This window comes from Cnephaeus nilssonii (assembly GCF_951640355.1).
Source record: "Cnephaeus nilssonii genome assembly, chromosome: 2".
In the NCBI taxonomy this organism is placed as follows: Eukaryota; Metazoa; Chordata; class Mammalia; order Chiroptera; family Vespertilionidae; genus Cnephaeus; species Cnephaeus nilssonii.
In genome coordinates, this window is record NC_137073.1 from 12,172,203 (window position 1) to 12,193,769 (window position 21,567).

The following is a 21,567-nucleotide window of genomic DNA, read 5'->3' on the forward strand; positions in this document are numbered from 1 at the left end:
TTGATAAAATGCATCCCAGCCGAGGTAAAGGTCCTGTACAAGGAGAGGCTCTGGAAGGAAAGTCTGGCTTGAGAAAGTCCATGAGACAAAGGCAGGGCTTTTAGCTAATGTGCTCAGTGTGGGCTAACAGGGTGTGGTGTGGCGGCCAAACACTCCCACCCCACAGCACACACAGTGAGTATGTTAGAAATGTTGCCAGAACAGAGAGTGGAGGGGAACTAATATGTTTTAGCACCTACTGTATGGCAGGCCCCATATTAAACACTCAGCACACTGTTTCAGTTGATACTCCCACTAGTCTACGGGCTAGGTGTTAGGCTCATTATTCCCACTGGCTGGACAGGTGAGAAAGCTGAGGCTTAGATAAGTGAAGGGACTTGACCGAGGCAGTAGAGAGCAGTTAGTATTTGAACCCAGTTCTTTTAGAAAGTACACCCTTCCCTATATCCTACATTGATCAATTCATAGTTGGAATATTCAGTTTAGTTCTGACACAGTGTATTTTTAGAGAAAAATGAACTTCACCAGGAAGGTGGCAACTCTAACAAGAAGTCACCTAGAGACGGATTCAAGTTAGGAAGACCAAGAGCAAGTACACACATCAGCCTCTCCTTTCCAAGTCCACAGAAATGACACCATTTATAATCCACAGAGCACAGAAAAACAGGGAGGGTGCCATCGGCAGATTACAAATGGTGAGAAATCCCTGAGAAATGGATGCAGACAGAGCTGGATGAATGAAAAGAAACAGGCCCCATCAGAAGTCCGGAAGGAGTGCTGTAAAAAGTGAAGGTGGTCGTGGGCTGCTCCAAACCTACAGTGGACACATTCTCCAGGGGGAGGAGAGCGCTGAGGTCAAATGTCAGAGGTTGATTGATGACTCCCACAGGGACACCAGAAGGTGGCCCTTTAATCCACACAGCTAGTAGGAGATGTGACTGGGGGTCTCTGGGTCAGAAAGGCCAAACTTATCCAGAAGCCAACGGGAGATCCTGTGCTCAGAAGACAAACTATGAGCACCATCCTTCTTGCAGCAAGTTCCATCCCTCTGCCCACAGTCCCAGGCAGCGAATTAGAGTGAAAAGAAACAGCATTGACAGAGAAGAAAACAGGAGATCACAGTACATGGAAGAGCACATATTTACAAATTACTAAACACACCAGGAAAACTCACACCATGAAAGAGAGGGACCAACCCCCAAACAGAAGAACTAACAACCGAAGAAACAGAGACAACAATGCAAGCACAGATATTTAAAATATGTTTTTCAGAGAGATAAGAAAGGGCACTGACTCCCTCAAACAAGAACAGCCTATTATGGGAAAGAATTAATTAGAAATAATAAATAAAAGATTTAATCATCACCAGGCAGGTGTGGCTCAGTGGTTGAGCATCAATCTATGAACCAGGAGGTTATAGGTTAAATTTCTGATCAGGGCACATGCGTGGGTTGTGGGCTCAATCCCCACAAGAGGCAGCCAATTCTCTTTCATCAATGATGTTTCTCTCTCTCTCCCTCTCCCTTCCTCTTTGAAATCAATAAAAATATTTTTAAAGATTTAGTCATCAGAATAGAAAATTAAAAGACACTGAATAGCAGCATATAGATATAGAGAAAATCGGTGAGCTGGAAGATCAGGCAGAAGCATTTACCCAAAACACAGGAATGAGAACAGAGTACTGGCAAAAATATAAAAGCCTGTTAATATCCAAGCTTCAGGGAGTCAGGCATTCTCATATATTTTTGTAGGATTTGTAAAATATTAGGTTTTTCTTATGAAGCTATTTCCAGATTTCTTACCACATGGGCCAAAAATAATCCCTATTTTTAAGCCAAAGGTCAGCAAATTACTGCCTATTTTGGTAAATAAAGTTTTATTGGAACACAGACACAATCATTCATATATTGACTATGGCTGCTTTCGTGCTACAATAGCAGAGTTGAGTAGTTGTGACAGAGACAGTATGGCTCCCAAAGCCCTGGTCTAGGCCATTATTAATTGGATTTTCTGTTAATTGCAGCCAAACGCACTCTCAATTGAAGCAATGAATAGAACTGTACAAATGGAAAAAGGTCTAGGAAGATGAAGATTCAGTTGATAACTGGTTATTTCTAGGGAGAGGAATGAGATTGAGACTGGAGTAAATTTGAAGGGGAATTTGTATTTAATGCACAAACTAGAAACTTTCAAAGACAATGAATTCAAACTATTTTATAATTTAATTTTTCTAATATAAGAATAATTGAAGGTCTATACCACTGATAAAGAATAAATGGCCTGGCCGGTATGGCTCAGTAGTTGAGCATACACGCATGAACCAGGAGGTCTCTGTTCAATTCCTGGTCAGGGCACGTTGGGAGCTCAATCTCCAGTAGGGGGCACGCAGGAGGCATCAATGTTTTTCTCTCTCCCTCTCCCTTCCTCTCTCTCTAAAAAAATCAACAACAACAAAAAAATTTTAAATCAGTAAAAAAATATATCCTCAAGTGAAGATTAACAACAACAAAAATAAACGAATGATACTTTTAAAAATATGGATGAATCTCAGAGATACATTTAATTTTAAAAAAAGTACTTACTCTGTGAATCCTAATTCTGAAATATATGTAGCTGCATTTAAAAAAAGCTAGAAGAAAATGTTAAAACAAGTGATAGTGATGATCTAGGTGGTACGATAATGACTAATTTTTTCACCTTCCTGTGTTTTCCAATTTCTCTACACTCAGCATGCATTAGTTCTGGAATCAGAAAGAGATGAAAAAGGTCTGATGCAGGCCCCACTGAGATGGGTGCCTCCCGGTGTGAAAGACACGGATCCTGCCTCTCCCAGCTACACCAGGTGACGGAACATGGAGTGGGCAGAACCCAGTGGCAGGATTTGATGAATAATAAAGGCATACGCTTAAACAGCACTTACAGGTGTGGTTCTAATATTTTATATGTATTATTCTTTAATTATCTCAATAATCTCATGAAGAGGTATTATATTTTCAGCTCCATTCTTCAGTCAAAGAAACTGAGGCCCAGAGAGGTTATGTAACTTGCCAAAGACCACACAGCTATTAAGTGGTAGAGTCAGGATGCAACCCAGACAGTCTACCTGGCCCTTTCCCCTGCCCTTGACCACTCTTGCCATTCCATCTCCCAAGTGTGAAGCCTTCTCCCAGGGCACCAACAAAGCACAAGCAGCCCAAAGAATATTTTTTGAAAAAGTTTAGGTTTCTTTAAAAAAAAAAAAAAAAGTATCAAAGTGGTCATCCGGAAAAATAACTTTAGGACTTATTAAGCTTCCTTACACTTACTTCAGAGTTTTTGTTCTGAATTACATAATGGGGGGCGAGGAGGGGCCTATAATCGCTTCAGAGGCTTCTAATCAGAATCCAGCCATCACTAACTGCATTTAGCGGGCGAAGGTGAGTATCAGCCTGTCTTGGTTTCTCAGGTGAGGAAACTGAAGCTATCGTTTATTTGGTGGCCATTGCCCCGGCCTCCTATTCACCTGCCCAACCCTGTGGTCCCAGGAATACAGGGTCCCCTCCCCCGTGGAGCTCTGAACAATAGCAGAGGGAAAGTGACCTGTGTTAAGAATCCACGGAGTCCTGAGAGGGGCTGAGCTTGTGTTTATCTCCCCAACCTCAGTGAATCTTCAGATACCTGGGGAGAAAGGACCGCTGACTCCCACCTTACAGATAAAGAAACTGAGCCTGGGAATGGTTAAGTAGGTCCCAAAGGTCCCCCGGGTGCCTCCCAAAACCATCCACCTCCTCACCATTGCGCACCAGTGCACAGAGCACAGCGTTTCAGCTCGGCAGCCCTGCACTTACTGTGGAACTGGGGCGGGGGTGGTGGCCTCACAGCTGAGCCGAGGTTTCCTCATTGCAAGGTGAGGACAATATTGCTTCCCTCACAGGGGCTTGTAGGATGGACGGGAAAGCATTTCTTAACAACTGGGCTGCTTGTCGGTTTTACCACGCCCCCTACAAAGTGGCAGGGTGGTGGACAGCTGTTGTCTTTTGTCTGCCCACTATCCTCCCTCCCTTCTTCTGATAACAGGATCCCGGTGGTCCTTAGGGAGAAAACCTCTTCCTTACCATGTGATTAATTCAGGGTTGACCCCACCCCAGCCTTGTCTTCAGGTGGGTGCACAGCCACGGGCTGACGGGAGTCTCAATTCGAACACCCGGCTGACCCTGTAGTGAGGGAGCTGCTCTAGCTTGCTGGAGTCACTGAGAGAATTATGACAGGAAGGAGAAGACGAAGAATCAGCTCCTGTCACCTCTTTAGGGTTTACTACAGGTCAGGCAATCTCTAAGAACTTAATGACGACGTAGGTGCCACTATTGTCCCCATTCTACAGATGCAGAAACTGAGACTCGGAGGCAGTTAGGCACTTGGGTAACTGATGAGCCAGGATTCAAACCCAGGCCATGTGGCTCCAGAGCCTGTGCTTTCTCCCACGTGCTACGTGGCCTCTGTGCAGAAGCCTGGAGCTGCTGCGGCCAGCGGGCACCAAGAGAGAGCAGCCTGCTGGAGAGTGGCCCCGTCATGGAAGAAGGCAGAGTGGAGGGTGCTGAGTCAGAGCTCCTGATCCAGCTGTGCCTGCTGTGGACCAGCCCTGGTGAGGCCACCACTTCCCATCTTTGCTGCAGCTGGTTTGAGGAGGGCTTTTGTCACTTGAACTGTCTGAGAGACAGGCTTATGGACCCTAATGAAGCTGAAGTCACAGAACCATTGGCTCTTGTCAGACATGGGGACCACCGAAGTGACGGAAGCCCAAAGAGGGGAGCATGAGTATGCGAAGGTCAGCAGTGGTGACTTGGGACTGGACCTCACATGGCCTGACTCTCATGGCCCTGGCCGGGCTCCTGCAGAGGTGTCCCAGCCTGAATGAGGGGCAGTTCTCACAGGCCCACTTTCACCCAGGAGACATATCTTTCACGAGTAATCCACAGGAACCTCCTTTTCTCAGATAGTATCATTCTCTTTTCACTGTATTCCATAAAGTGATTTTGGGGGTGGGGAGGTAAAGGGAGACACCTTAAATACAATTTCATGCCTAAGATTCAAGGATACAGGAAACTCAGATGATGCTCTGTTGAAGGGCACACTGCTGAGCCAAAACAGGCTCGGGAAGGAAAAGCTGTCAAAATTATCTCTTTCTGGTCCCAAATTGGAGCTCTCTGATCGGGGTTTTTCCTAGAGTTTAATTTTGTGTTGGAAGCTAAGCTGATACCAGGAAGGTTTTAGGCATGTCAATCTCCTTCCTGGCATTTTATCAGAAATTGGTGGATTTTGCTTCATGGCTGGCATCTTGGCCTTGCTGTTGTGCAACTGGGGTGATGGGGTTATGTCTGCACACAGCAGCCTGGCTGCAGCCTGGAGTAGGCTGGTGATTCAGGGGCAAGTCATTCTGATGGGAGGGCTTAGATACTGTTTCATCAGCCCAGTTCATGTCCCGCTTTACTTGGAAAGACTTCTCGCCCACCTCTGACTCTGAAGGTATTAGCTTTTTAAGCAGGCTATTCTAACCTTGCCAGTCCTAAATTACAGTGTTCATCATTATTGAGCAGCTAGTATGTGCCATTGCCGTACTAAGCACTTCACGCATATTAACTCACTGAGTTCTTCCCACAAGCCCGCGATGCAGGCTCTGTAGGCAGTACCCCAACTCTCTGCAAGAGGACGTTGAGTCACAGACAGAATAGGCAACTCTCCTGAGTGAGGACACTGGCCTAGGACCCAGGCTGTTTGGTTCCAGGGTTCCAGGCTCAACTGCTTTGCTGCACAGCTTCTAACCCTGACATGTGACTTATTCGCCCTGCAGCAATCAGTTGTCAATGTTACCAGGACCCTCACACTCCAAATGCTCAAAGCTACAGAGACTAAGACTCAAGAAGCGGAAAGACTGACAACACTAACTTTACAACTGGGAACACGTTTGGCAGTTGGATGTAAAATGGATTTAATTCTTCTCTGCCAGAAATGTGAACTAAAAGGAAAAGTGCAGATGTGGAACGTCAGCTGTCATATCAGGCAGGTCCTTGTAATGCAGCACCACCAGCTTGCACTGTCTTTCTCTCTCTCTTCCTTTCTATTTAAATTTTTAAACAAAGCAGTTGAGATCTTTAAATATGGAAGAAGCAGCTCCTGACTCCCCAGAAGGCTGAAGTGACAAGAATACTGAGAACTGCGCTAAGGAAAGGGACGGGCTCCCTGCTTGCATGTTAGTGGACTCTGAAACTTACGGTAAGTCACCAGGTTCCCCCCGCCCCGCCCTCTGCAATTAGCCACATGCTCAGAGCTGAGGGCCCATAAGGGATGGTTTTCAGAAACAAGGTGCTGGACAAGCCCCCAGTCCTTCTCAGGACAGTGCCCTGCTCCACTCCCTGCTCAGAAAAGTGGACTAGGGAACAAGGGGGTGGCGGACGAATGACTCTGGTGTGTGTACCTCAGCCAAGGGCAGCCCCACTTGAATCTGGCCAGGATTCTACAAGGGGGCCTGGACAGAAAGCTCTGCCCCTCTCGTGCACTATTAGGAGACAAAATAGAAACATCAATATTAAAACAGCACATGCCCTTTGATCCATTAATTTCCGCTCTTGAGAAGAATTTAACCTTTGACTCTTCCTGCATATGTGCACAGAGATGTCTGCTCTAGGATCGTCTTTAAAGTGCTCTTACAGTAGCCAAAGACCATTAATAGCCTAGACAGTCACCACCGGGAACCAGCAATATATTTATGGGCAATCCCTTATATGCAATTACTGAGCAACAAAACTGGATCGGAACTGACATGAAATTTATAGCCTTTTCTTATCCCACTTAGTATGAATATTCCTATTTTCCTACAGATACATTAATGCATTTGATCACAGAGTGCTGTTCCAGGCCATACTGGGAAGGTATTACTTTATAATTGTATTTGGCCCCAAAGGTTTCAAATAAAGGATTATGCTCCTGTGCATTCACGACAGAGTACTATGCAGTCATAAAGAAGAATGCAGTCTGTGCATGTGTCCTGCTATGGAATGCCCTCCAAGACATGTTGGTATGTGAAAACAGAACCCAGGAGCAAAACAATGTGCATTGCATGCTATCATTGTGTTAAGAGGGGGCTGGGGCAGACAAGGTAGATATGGTCTGCATAGAATATTTCTGGAAGGACACACAACAATTTGATTACAGCAGTTGCCTATTGAGGGGTGTACGAAATGAACCTCTGTGATCCATCTCCAGCATGGTCGGCTTCTGATGGAATTTGCTGGATTTCCCCAGGGCAAGCAGAATGTGGGGAGGAGGGAAGAGGATGTAGGAACAAAGAACTGCACGTGGGCCAGCATTATGGTGGAAACCGCCAACCCCCCCACCCCCCCGCAGGGGTCTGCCTCAGCTAGACAGGGGAGGTGGAGTCAGCTAGAAAGGCCTCAGCCCAATTTTTTTAAATTGCCCAATGAGAGACAGCAAGACCTAGGTGACATATGAGGAAACGGGTGATCTCGTAGTACTCAGCCAATGAGGAACCGGAGGAGGGACTAAGTAAATAGGCTGTGTTCCCTGGCCCACGTGTGAGCCTGTACAATGGACGTCCACGCTCGAGAGTGTATTAAAGTCTCATTTTCGCCATGCTTCAGTTTCCCAGACCATCATTTGAAATTTGGACAGGTGAGCATTTCTCACAGAGGGAAACTGGGTGGGGGGGCTGGTGTCAGGAGCCCTCTAAACGTCCTTTAGTATTGATTAGCCAGATCGATCAGACTCTCTCTCTGGCCTCTGGACTGGAGAAGGAACAACTATTAGAGAGGTGCTTCAAGACAACAAGGTGCAGAGATGAGCTGGGAGCAGAGGTGTGCCCAAGCTGGCACAGTCAGCTGTGCAGGTCTCCCCATCCCTGGATCGTGGACTCCCTCCTCGGCTGTGTTGCCAAGATCCCAATCTCCTATTTCATTTGGCAAATCTGAAAGGAGTCTCTGCTTAATAGCAGGAAGTGTTTATGCATGCACATGTGTGTGCACGTGTATGCATGTGTGTGCATGCAAAAGGAAAACTAAATCTCTCCTAGGTAGTTGAGTTAAATGACTTTCTCAGTCCTCTACAGAGTGCGCCCAGTAGATGAGGGTGCTGTCAAGAGGTTTTTCCCGAATCTCCAATCAGTTACAAAAGAAGGCAGTCCTCTGAGAGAGGTTAGGGGGCACACGGGCAAGGGGGGGCGGGGGGAACGGGGCAGAACAGAGCTCACTTGCCTGGGGGCGCTGAAGCAAGGGAGGCCCCTTCAGTAAGAAGTGCAGTTGTGCCCCTCAATGCTTGAGCATCAACCTATGAACTAGGAGATCACAGTTCAATTCCCAGTCAGAGCACATGCCTGGGTTGTGGGCCCGATCCCCAGAAGGGGATGTGCAGGAGGCAGCCAGCGAATCAAGGATTCTCTCTCATCATTGATGTTTCTATCTCTCTGTCCCTCTCCCTTCCACTCTGAAATAGATTTTTTTTAAAAAAAGAAGTGCAGTTCTGCTGCCTCTTCGTCCAAGGGCATGGCTCTCTCGGTTAAATACTAGGCATTCTAAGGAATGATCAACCTTATGTAACTAACATTATGGAATGCCTACTACGGGTCAGGCACTACACCAGGTGCTTCAGAACACTGCAGCCTTTACGCTACAAACCAGTCGCCAAAGTGGGTATTATCAAATGAGGAGAGGGGGGTCAAGAGACTCGTCCAAGATCACATGACTGGGCTTTGCTGCAGAAGCACCTGGTGGGTGCTAATTCACAGTCAACTCTGTGCAGTAGGAGGACGTGTTCCCAGTGCCGTACCCACAAGCCCCGGTGCTGTTGGGCACCAGTGTGAACACTGGGCAGGGGGGTGATGAATAAAGATTTCTTTCTCCTCTGTGGTTTCCTTTTCTTTAAAAACACTGCATGATAAATTTACTTCCTAACGATTTCTGAGTAAACTACAATGGCCACAATTTCAAAATCATTAATAATTCATGACTAAGGGCCATAAACACTATATAATCTCCACAGGCAGGAACCATGAATACTTGTTGAGAATACTTTTACCAGCTACATGGAATTATCTACCGACTTGAAGCCAACCATCAAAGAGACATTTTTCAGAAATGCTTCTAACCCTTCCAAAGCCTCAGTTCAAGATGCCTCTTCCAGGAAGTCTTCTCTCCCTCCCCCGGCACCCTGGGTCTCCTCTATGATGTCTGCCACCCTTCCCTTTGATTTGTGCCTGTGTAAGTCTGTGAGAGGGCTGGGAGGAAGGGAGGGAGGGAGGGGAGAGGAGGGCTTGAAAAGGGGAGTCCTCCAGCCAGGCCGGCAGCGGGTGTGCAGGGAAGCACCTGGGGTTAGTTACCACCTGTGAGCCCTGCTTCCCATCACAACCACTTGGGGAAATTAAAAGGCTCGGAGCCTGGACCACACTGCCAGAGATTCTGATTTAACTGGTTTGGAAAGAGGCCTGGATATCAGGGTATATAAAAGCTCTGGGTGATTCTGCAGCGCAGCAATGTTTGTGAACCACTGCCATTAAGCACTCAGCATGGGGCCTGCAATGCAGCTGCTGAAACCCGTTTGCTGTGGAGCAGAGATGGGGGCAGGGAGGCAGCCTGGAGGACTCTCCTGAAAGGGGCACATCCGCAATAGCAGCAATGGCCCGTTGTTGCCATATAGGAACAAGAACCTGTTGTCAGTCTCCACTTTTCCAAAGAAGCCAGAAGTGTGCATTTTTACGTGAAATCTCCAATTTTTACTAAATGTGGACACCTAATTCTAAAAAATTATAATAGAGTATGGGCCAAATAAAACAATCTTTGGGCTGAATTGGGCCTGGCAAGCTCACTGAGAACAGCTGCCCATCCTCCCTTTGCTGTGTTTGCCCTTGAACACTCAGAGGAATACCCATGGAAACCACGTGTTCTCTGGCCAAGGTGTAAGGAGGCCGGTGTAACCTCACCACCCAAGAAACACGCCATATGTCATCTACCTGTTCTCACCAGCATGTCTTCTCATCTTCCATGGGGACAGAGCTTGTCTATACCTGGCATCTTGTGTAAGGCACAGTGCATCGGGAGGTGCAGATTCCACAGACTGAGGGGCTGGGGGGGGGGGGGGGGGTGCAGAAAGAGGAGGTGGATGGAAAAGGCCTGTTATGACATATCAGGATGAACATCCTGGCAGCTTGGCATTGATTTCTTCCTCTTGTTTTTCTGACCAAGCAAAAGCCCTATTAGAGAGTCAGCACCCTCTTTTGCAGAGGGCCCAAAGCCATCTTACCATAACTATCTTTCAGGGTGGAAGTTGGATATTGTGATAAACAACCCCATTCTCTATTTTCCCTCACTTTCAGAAGAGGAGTGTGATCTGAAATGCTCTCAGGCAACTGATGTGATGGGAGTAGCCGGGAAAGTGGCAATTAGGGGGGTCCTGCTGCCAGGGAGAGGGGGAGGGAGAGTGTTTCCACTGGTTACCTGCTCCCTGCTTCCTGGGTTCCCTGCTAACTTCTTAATGTGGATGAATGGGATGCTGTTGTTCTGTAACCTAAGACATCAATTAGGTTTACACCATTCATTCCTGGCTGAGCAGGGCTGGTCACCATCCTCGGTCACTTCGCAGAGGAAGACCAGGTGCGTGCAGGCCTGAGCTCACTCCCATTCTTTGCAGGAGACAGGCACACCTGCGCCTGCTCCCAGAGAAACCTCCCTACCGAAGAGGAGCAGGAAAATCCACCCTTGTTCAGCATCGAGATTGCCCTCTGGAGCTGACATTTATTTAGATCATTCCAGCAGCATCAAACTTCCCAAGTTACGTCCCAGCCCTCAGTCCAGGCAGGTTGATCGAATAAGAAGAAAACCCACACTGGCTGTTCTGGCTGCAGCTGAGAAAAGTAGGAGAGGATGAAAGTCACAACAAAGTAAATGGGGCGTCCAAACCCAACGTGCCTCCTCAGAGCTGGCTGAGGGGGAGGCCAGCACAGAGGAAGCAGAGCCACGGCGTACAAAAAGGAAGACCAAGTCCTGTGGCCATTTTTGAGCCTCTGGGTCCAGCTGAGCCTGAGAAATTCCCTTAGAACTGTCACTTTACAATCAAGAATGTTAGTACCCAAGTGTTCATGAATTTCAGGATTGGTTGATATTTATGATAAGCTATACACCTTCATACCCCTGCACCCATATGCCACTATTAAGACTCAAATTTTAACTCCCATGAGTTTGAGACCTCCCTGTGTTGTAACCTATGAGTCCTTGTATCACTTCCCATCTCAGGCTCAATGACCTTGCCGCTTTCCTATTCGTGTCTCTGTGACTTTGACCGTGGCTTTTACTTGGCCTAGAAGTCTCCTACTCAGCCTTTCGGAGGCAGCCTACACATCTGCACAGCCTTTCTTAATAACCACTGGCAGTTAGGGGACCCCCTTTGTGTACTGACATTCTACTTTCTTTGCCCTTCTCTCACTATATTGGCACTTTCTGTATTATAATGATCTGTTGCACATCCTGAGATCAAGGACTGCCTCACCCATGCCTTAGTTCCAGCTGGTGCCTGGCACAGAGCAGATGGGTTCAGAATGGTAGGTTTCAAGAATGGCCATAATAGTTTGTAGATTTCCTCTCAAGAAGTGAGACCTATTTCCCCACCCCTTGAATCTGGGCTGACCTTTTGACTTGCTTTGAGAAACAGAAAGTGGCAGAAGTGACCATGCCAGTTCTCAAGAGGTCCTATGCTTCCATTCAAACTCTGAAGTCTTGAACCTCCATGGGCTAGCTTGCTGGAGCATGAGAGAACATTGGAGGAGAACTAAAGCATCCTAACTGACAGTTAGCCCTAGGTGACAACAGTGAATGACAAATGCATAAGGGAGCCTTTATGTGACTATTTGTGAGGGTGCCACAACCACACGTCCCATTAGCCAAGAAGGCAGCTGAGGTCAGCAGAACCTGGCCCATCAGCAGACCTGCCCAGGTAAGCCTCACCCAGACTGCTGACGCACAGAATTATGAATAAATGCATGGCTGTTTTTAAGTTACAGTGATTTGTTACACAGACAAAGCTAACTGATACATTCAACAAGAGACTATTACCAACAAGTGGCACTGGTTGATAACTCTAGTTGCCAAGTATTATTTAGTCAGGGATTCAAGCTTGGGACTCAGAGAGGAGAGCCAGGAATACTTAATCACCAGCCTCCACGCCTCCCCGCCTCCCCGCCCCCCCACCCCTTCCCTTCAAATAGCTGCCTCCCACCAGCCCTCACCAGTGACACATTTACCTCCTTGTTCTCCCGAGAGCAGGACCGGCTTCTCTCAGCCTTTCGCAGAGTCTGACCTGTAGCAGTTCAAAAGCAGAACCAGAGATTAAGGCTGTTTTAAAACAGCTAGTTTATCACCACTAATGTTTTTTATTTGCAAACTGGATAGGCAAGACCAATCATAATCAAATGATTTTAAGAAAATGTAGCCTATTATTATGATGGGAAAATGGTATACTCTTGAAATAAAGCAACGGCAAGGAAATGCTAATTCACACGCGTTACTTGACTTTAATGAACAAAGACTCAGCTCTTTAATCTGGAGCATTATCTGCACTCTGCAAGGGCCCACAGCCTCTAGTGTTCCCAGTCGAATTGCATTTTTATTAAATTGTTTGGATTATAAAATGCCTTCCACTGTGCATACACATAACCTCTGATGTGCTGCACCAAACCCCAAACTTGGACACAGGTGACGATACAGATGGGAATTAGCAGGAATCCCCGCATTTCACATAATGGGCAATTTCAGAGAAAATTGTTGCTTATCTGAGAAAACTGGTAGCCTAACATTTGAAGGCATGCATAAATTCAACAGATCGACACCAGAATGTTTAAATAGGCTGTTCTAAATGCAGAACTTTTATGGCAGTGTCCATTATAAAAGAATTCCTTAATGAAAAATTAATGGATTGCCTTGGTTTTAAAATAGAAAATGATAGTCACTGCACATTGTCAAGGCGTCTCCCAAACTGTCCAACTTCGCCCTCGAGTGGCTATTTGTGAGGGTGCCACAACCACAGGTCCCATTAGCCAAGAAGGCAGGAGCAAGAAGGCTTAGTGATGACCTATTGAGAGGCAAGAGATGGGGACCATTGGACATGGTCACTTCCAGTGAGTCTACACATGACCGGGGCCTGATGGGGGTGGGGCTCCCAGTGGGCAATAAAGCACAAGGCAGGAAACGTAGCTCTTTCTGAGAAGGTGAGAATAAGGGAAGAGCTAAAGCCCAGAGATGAACCTCTGGCCAAACTAGGGCCAATATTTAAAAGGATTTAGAAAAGAGACACCTGGTGACTTCTCAGGAGACCACGGATTAGACAGTATCATGGTACAGTAAACATCTTTTGGGTTAACTGCTCAGCCATAATAACACCCTAAACTGCCCCCTTCTCTGTTCTTCTCCTCCCCATCCCCAGGGTGGGACCCTGACCCTGCTGCAGCCAATCAGAATCGCAGCCTCGGGAATTTGGAATTGGTTCTCAGAGACAGGGGTTAAGAGGGCCAGAGCAGGGTTCTCTGTGTGTGAGCTTGGACACGGTGACCAGCCAGCCTTGGGATAGACCAGTGGTCGGCAAACTCATTAGTCAACAGAGCCAAATATCAACAGTACAACGATTGAAATTTCTTTTGAGAGCCAAATTTTTTAAACTTAAACTTCTTCTAACGCCACTTTTTGCCGACCACTGGGATAGACTAATAGAGAATGACAGACAGAATGGACTTAGCTGAAACTGACTGCATGCCTGCCTCTGCGGTCACAGAGACCCACTTAGACCAGTGGTCGGCAAACTGCGGCTCTCGAGCCACATGTGGCTCTTTGGCCCCTTGAGTGTGGCTCTTCCACAAAATACCACAGCCTGGGCGAGTCTATTTTGAAGAAGTGGCGTTAGAAGAAGTTTAAGTTTAAAAAATTTGGATCTCAAAAGAAATTTCAATCGTTGTACTGTTGATATTTGGCTCTGTTGACTAATGAATTTGCCGACCACTGACTTAGACTATTCTGTATGTATTTTCTTTCTTTCCTTTTCTTTTTCCTTTTTTTGCCTTAAGACAAAGAACCCAGGATTTAGGGATGAGAAAGAGCCGAGGAAAACATACCACCTGGTGGGGGATGGCGATAGTTATGGAGGTTGTAGGTGTGTTAGGACAGGGGGGTATATGAGAACTCTCTGTACTTTCTACTCTGTTTTGCTATGAACCTTAAACTGCTCTAAAAATAAAGTTGTTTATTTTTGTATTTTTTTATTTTTAGAAAAGAGTCCAGGATATAGGGATCAAGTGATATGAGTTGTTAGGCCAATTTTATTCCAACTTCCTTACTCTGAGGCTCTGGGGCAAGAGCCAGGGTGGACGGCTCCCACAATCACTTGCTCTGGCTGTCAGAGGAGGGACACGCCAGGTAATACAGGCCAGGTAATGCTTAGCCAGGATCTAGGAGACAGGCCTGGACCTGGAACAGGACAGAGTGGGCTGGAGGCCAGGGGTCAGAGAAGGAGGTTTTTAGTAGCAGAAGTAGTTCTGAGGCAAGTAAGATGCCAGCAGGGCCAAGTAAGGCCCAGAGCAAGGGTAGGAAGCAGGAAGGAAACAGAGCTAGGCCAGGGTAAGCATGGCGGACGCCCGAGTCTAGCTGAGGTCCTTCCTGTGCTGGTCGGACACATGTATGGGGACCTGGTCCAGTGGACAGCTAACCAGTTAGGGCACCCTGGATAAGGCACAGGATCCAACAGGATCTCTCTGGACCATATTTCCTTCCTTAAAAAAAAGAAATTAGACTGAATTACCTCCGGGTTTGCTTTTCTTCTATAAAATTCTGTTTCACCAATAACGAACAGGGAAAGAAACCACCATTAAGCTGGGTCATAAAAACAAAATATTAATACAAAAAAACAGAGCTTAACCACTGAAATATGAAAGCAAATCTCTCTACTGGAGTTAATTAGAAGCTTCTTTATTCATTAAATTGGAAAACAATGTGCTTATTTTCCAATGAAGATAATTTGCTCTAATTACACGCACTTGTTATCTAATGCTCCTGTCCTCACACCACTGAGCCTCCTCTCTCCTCCAGGTAACTCAATGTGGACAGCTCCTTCTTGCCAAGGATGGGAGGAACCAGATTACACCACACCCATCTACTTAGCTTCTCCGAGTATCCTCCTACCCAGATCTCATTCTATTCCCACAATTCAGCGAGTGAGGTGGAAGGAGGAACATTAACATATATGCTGCTTGCAAAATTAAGGGGATGTTCCTCTGCATTTTGCAAGGTGACCTGCCAGATTCAGTCATGAAACAATAAATAAGGCCAAATGTAAATGACACCTGTGTACCTCACTTTATAAAACAGATGTGTGCCTGGGGAAAAGATGAAAGAAGTGAATGCACTGAATTTTTTAACTACAATATCGTTCTCTCACTTATGATTTCAGAGAGATTTTATCTGCCCTCAGGATTTCTTTTCCGTGGTAGGAAAACTGTGGCATTCAGTTTTACTTTGCTGTAGATGCTGATAATAATATTCATCACTACCATTCAGAGGGGAGTTGTTGCTTCCTTGAATGTTAGCTTCTGAAGTCATCAGGCAAGGAGAAATCAGCATCAAAATTACCGCTGGAAAGGAGCCTTACATCTCCCGCAAAGCACAGTCTCCAGGACACAGCCTTTCAGATCCACTGCTGCAGACTAGTATGCATGTGCAATATTTAATGCATATGGAAATGTATGCTACATGATAAAAATATCGTTTATGATATTTCTAATTAAACTATTCATATTGTAATTACTCCCTCTATTTTTCCTCTTGGAGCTGGAGGAGAGTAGCAGGGGTGGGGACAAGAGAGGGGCATGTAGTTCATGAAAGTTAAATGCTGGCTTGCTGCAGCCCCCCTGTACTGGACACCTAATAGGTGCCAAGTCTACACAAGCTTCATGTCCCACATCCTCACAACCACTCCTTTAGATCCGGGGTCAATAACCTTTGTCTGTAGAGCTAGATAGTAAATATTTTTTACTTTATAGGCCATAAGGTCTCAGGTACAACTAACTACTCAACTCTGCCATTGCAGTGTGAAAGCAGCCATCGACACTCTGTAAACAAGCAGGTGTGGTTGTGTTCCAATAAAACTTTATTCATAAAAACAGGCAGCAGAGCCCTGGTTGGTGTGGCTCAGTTGGTTGGGTGTGTTCCATGCACCGAAAGGTTGTGGGCTCAATCCCAGACGAGGGACATGAAAGAGGCAGCCGAAAATGTTTCCTCTCCATTATCTCTGTCTCTGTCTGTCTCTTTCTCTTTCTCTCCCTTTCTCTCTAAAACAAACAAAAACTAAATAAAACAGGCAGCAGGCTAGTCTTTGGCCCACAGGCAGCAGTTTGCTGATTCTCGCTTTAGATGGGCAGTATTATTCCCATAGCTACAAACCAATGATGAAATGAGAAACAAAATGGGGGTGATTGAGCTGCTTGCTCAAGGTCACAAACATGTAGCAGGGCTCAGTGTGCTCCTAATCACCATCATCACTACCACATCCTCGGCATGAGCAGCAGCAGCAGCAGCACTGTCATCACCACCACCATCATTATCACCACCACTAACAGGACCTCACCTTAATCAGTTTACTGTGTGCCCCTCATTGAGCTCCAGGCTAAGTACATAAATCAACTCGTTTACTCTTCACAACTACCCTACAAAATAGGTACTATTATTATCCCACTTATCAGAGGAGGGCACCCAGCCCCAAAGAGGTTAGGAAAGTGTCCAGTATCACCCAGCTAGTGAGTAGCAAAGCTTTGATTTGAATCTGGGCAGTTTGGCCCCGGGGCCTGCATGCCTAACCAGTAAGTACACTGCCCCTGTCAGATCTTTAAAGACAAGTACAAGAAGGCCAGAATGGGCTGGGGCGGGAGTCTGACTTAAGGATCTCTTTCTGTGGTGCAGCTGTTTAATGTACTTGGGACACCTAAAGCAATTATCAAGGGGATTAGAAGAAAAAGATTCCTCAAGGGCAAAGGGAGATGGAGCTCCCTACTGGCCAGATAAAGCCAAATGTGGAAAGGCAAACTTGGCAGTCACAACACACCATCCACTCAGGTAAATGTACAGCCTTGACCGGCAGGGGTGGGCTTTGGAGAATGAAGGTGAGTCAGTGGAAATCCTACAGGCAGAGGGCCCCTGCAGGGACCTCCCATCACATAGGAGTTCTGAACAAAGAACTTGTTTCTCCCCGCTGGGGTGATGGTGCTACCATTAGGTTACTAAAATAAGCTTATTTCTTCTGTTGTCCAAATAGGAGGGCTCGCAGTGCTCTCGGTCTTATATGTCTATGTAATTTAATTTAAATGACAAATGTCCCATTGAGATTCCACTTTCCCTCACCTATCTGACTGGCAGAAATCCAGAGGTTTGACAATATACTGTGGGCAAGAGCTGGGAAGCAGGCACTTTTGAGCACTGCTGGAAGGATTACAAAATGGCACAGCCCCTTTGGAGGATATTTCAGCGATATCCTCAAAGGACAAATGCATTTTCCCTCTGAGCTAGCAATATCACTTCTAGGAGTCTACCGTGAAGAAACGCCTCCACAAACAGGAAACAAATGCATGCACAAGATACCCACTGTATCATCACTTACATCAGCGAACATTAGAAATAACACTTAAGTCTAAAAGTAGGGACTGGCTGAATAAATATGGTGAATCCACACAATGGGGTGGAATACTATGAAGTTAGAAGAAAAAATAAGCAGGCTCCTTATATATCTTTTTTTCCCTTATATATTTTATCCTATCTAATGAAGAGGGAATATGCTAATTGACCCTCATGCAGTCGCAAAGATGGAGGCGCCCACAGCCAATAAGGAGGGAATATAATTACTGCCCCGCCCTCAAAGATGGTGGTGCCCACAGCCAATAAAGAGGGAATATGCTAATTTCCCCACCCTCAAAGATGGCAGTGCCCACAGCCAATAAGGAGGGAATATGCTAATTGACTGCCACACCCTCAAAGATGGCAGAGCCCAGTCCCCTCAGCCCCACCGGGGCAGCAGGCACATGGCATGGCCGGGCCCACCCCCAGGTGCCTCTGGGGTCCCTCAGTCCCCCAGTTGCCCAGGGCCAGCCTGAGGCACAGGCAAGCCTCGGATGGCCACTGTCCAGCTGCCTGAGGTGCAGGCAAGCCTCAGATGGCAGCTGCCCAGCCGCCCAGAGCCACCTAAGGCGCAGGTAACCAGGGCCGGCTGAGGCTTGCACTGCCGGCAGTGGTAGCGGCAGAGGTGTGATGGGGATGTCGCCTTCTCCTGATCGCCAGGTCGCCTCCTGCCCGAGGGCTCCCGGACTGTGAGAGGGAGCAGGCCGAGCTGAGGGACCCCCCCCCTCCAGTGCATGAATTTTCATGCACCAGGCCTCTAGTCTATACTAATAAAAGTGTAATATGCTAATTAGACCGGACATCTTCCGGGCGAACTTCTGGACGTCCTTCCAGAGAAAACCACAATGGCGGGGCTGAGGCAGAGGCAGTTAGGAGCAATCAGGCTGGCAGGGGAGAGCAGTGAGGGCAATCAGCCAGCAGGGGAGAGCAGTTAGGGGGATCAGGCCAGCAGGGGAGAGCAGTTAGGGGCAATCAGGCAGGCAGGCAGAGGCGGTTGTGGCAATCGGGCAGGCAGGGGAGCAGTTAGGGACATCAGGCAGGCAGGCAGGCAGAGTGGTAAGGGGCAATCAGGCAGGCAGGCAGGTGGGCAGTTAGGAGCCAGCAGTCCTAGATTGTGAGAGGGATGTCCGACTGCCGGTTTAGGCCCGATCCTGCAGGCATTGGGCCTAAACCGGCAGTCGGACATCCCCTAAGAGGTCACAGATTGGAGAGGGTGCAGGCCAGGCTGAGGGACACCCTTCCCTGCACAATTTTGTGCACCAGGCCTCTAGTCCTATATAATAAAAGGGTAATATGCAAATAGACCAAATGGCAGAACCAAACAACCAATCAAAGCGTAATATACTAACGATATGCTAAGGCTGCTCAACCGCTCGCTATGACATGCACTGACCACCAGGGGGCAGATGCTCTGACTGGTAGGTTAGCTTGCTGCTGGAGTCCAGCCAATTGAGCAAGATGGGCCAGACATGCCCTGGAGCCCTCCCACAGTCCCTCCCTGGCCCGATCGTGCACGGGTGGGGTCCCTCAGCCGGGCCTGCACTCTCTTGCAATCCGGGACTCCTCAGAAGATATCAGAGAGCCAATTTCAGCCCGATCCCGCAGGTCACTCCCCTTGGGAGGGCACCAGGTGCAGGGCTCATAGCTGGCAAGCACTGCTGTGGCAGCGTGAGCCTCTCCCGATTGGGACTGATTGGTAGGCACAGTGGGGATGTTATGAGCAGGAGCGGCAGTAGTAGCTGCAGGCAGTGTTGGACTGTGGGTTTCAGCCCAAATCCTGCAGGCCACCCAGAAGGACCCCACCCATACATGAATTCATGCACCGGGCCTCTAATAGATGATAATATGTTAAGTGAAAAAATCAAGGGGTAGAAAGTTTAAATAGCATGCAATTTTTCTCTAAGAAAGAGGGAAAATAAGAATGTATATTCATATTGGTTTTATTGGTACAAAAAACCACCTGGAAGGCACATGCACAGGAGTAGCTTCTTCAATGTATGTTTGTTTGTTTTTTCTTTTTTTTTTAAGATTTTTTATTGATTTTTAGAGAGAGAAGTGAGGAGAGAAACATTGATGTGACAGCGAAATATTAATCGGCTGCCTCCTGCATGCCCCTCACAGGGGCTCGAGCCCATGTGCCCTGACAGGGAATCAAACTAGCAACCCTTCAATTCATAGGATACCCAACCCACTGAGCCACACCAGCCAGGGTTCAATGTATATCCTTTATAAAGTAGGTCCTCTGGTTACGTCGGAGATCCGTTCCCACGGCGTGACGTAACGCGATTTTCACGGTAAGTCGGAACCCACCTACATAAGCACCTACGTCACTCACGTGGAGCACATAAACAGCAGTAATGAAGTGAAACAGTAAAAAAAATTTAAAGAAAGATAATTCCTGACCTTTACTTCTCATAAATAAATAATAAAAAACATAAAGCACATAGTACATACGTCGAAATGACGGAACTTTTTTTTTATAAATAAATGGGAGATGGCAACGTAACTATGAAACATATGTCAAGTTCGACGTAACCCAAGGACTGCCTGTATTGATTTTATTTTTGCTTTATAAAAAAATTCTTTATTGTTGAATGTATTACATATGTCCCCCTTTCCCCCCCCCTCCCATTAAACCCTTCTAGCCCGCACGCCCCATCCCCGCCCCAGGCCTCCACCACCCTATTGTCTGTGTCCATGGGTTATGCATATATGCATAGAAGATCTTCGGTTGATCTCTTCTCACACCCCCACCCCCACCTTCCCTCTGAGATTTGACAGTCTGTTCCATGTTTTTATGTCTCTGGATCTATTTTGTTCAAGTTTATTTTGTTCATTAGATTCCACATATGAGTGAGATCATGTGATACTTGTCTTTCTCTGACTAGCTTATTTCCCTTAGCATAATACTCTCTAGGTCCCTCCATGCTGTCCCAAAGGGTAAGAGATCCTTCTTTTTTACTGCTGCATAGTACTTCATGGTATAAAGGTACCACAGCTTATTTTATCCACTCATCTACTGATGGTACTTGGGCTGTTTCCAGCTCTTAGTTATTGTAAATTGTGCTAGTATGAACATAGGAGTGCATACATTCTTTTTGATTGGTGTTTCGGGTTTCCTAGGATAGATTTCTAGAAGTGGGATCACTGGGTCAAACAGCAGCTCCATATTTAATTTTCTGAGGAAACTCCATACTGTTTTCCATAATGGCTGCACCAGTCTGCATTCCCAACAGCAGTGTAATAGGGTTGCCTTTTCTCCACATCCTCGCCAGCACTTGTCATTTGTTGATTTGTTGATAGTAGCCATCCTGACAGGTGTGAGGTGATTATTTTTACTTTTGAATGATTTATTTGGATCTATTCCCTATTCAAGAAAGTAAAATAAAGTAAAAATATTGAATGTCCAAAGCCTGATTCAAATTTTTAAAAGATATCACATAATGAGAAATGCTGTAAGCCTTCCCATCTGAGGTCTGAGAGGGGGTGGTCTGTGGGAGGGAGATGAAGTAGCCTCCATGAACCTTGGGGGCCCAAAGCTTGCTGGAAAGAGAACACAATATTTTCAGAGAACAAACTGCCTTCTTTTAAGAAATTAATCTGTAATGCATGAGAGATAAGAATGAAGTGACAAAATGGTTTCAGGAAACAATTTCTTAGCTAAGCCAATAGGCTATGGTGACCTGCTCATTTATTTGAGGGCAAAGTTTGTCTTGTGTGTTTTTTTAAATATATTTTTATTGATTTCAGAGAATGGAGAGGGAGAGATAGAAACATCAATGATGAGAACCATTGATTGGCTGCCTCCTGCACACCCCACACTGGGGATCAAGCCCATAACACAGGCATGTGCCCTTGACCGGAATTGAACCCAGGACCCTTTAGT

At 46.6% G+C, this 21,567-nt stretch overlaps 1 protein-coding gene across 10 annotated transcripts in view; it reads right to left on the reverse strand.

The window, feature by feature from the left end:
- Window positions 1-21,567, reverse strand: part of KATNIP (katanin interacting protein) — a 202,281-nt gene that overhangs the window by 152,446 nt on the left and 28,268 nt on the right. For 9 of the 10 annotated variants that reach the window (XR_013814939.1, XM_079796318.1, XM_079796325.1 and 6 more), the window contains exon 2: window positions 12,278-12,333. The exons of the other annotated variant lie outside the window; for it this stretch is intronic. Coding sequence is in view for 8 of the 9 variants with exons in the window: in XM_079796318.1 (XP_079652444.1) it covers window positions 12,278-12,333 (56 nt within the window). In the remaining variant the exon portion in view is untranslated. The remainder of the gene's footprint in view (window positions 1-12,277; window positions 12,334-21,567) is intronic. 10 annotated transcript variants of the gene reach the window in all.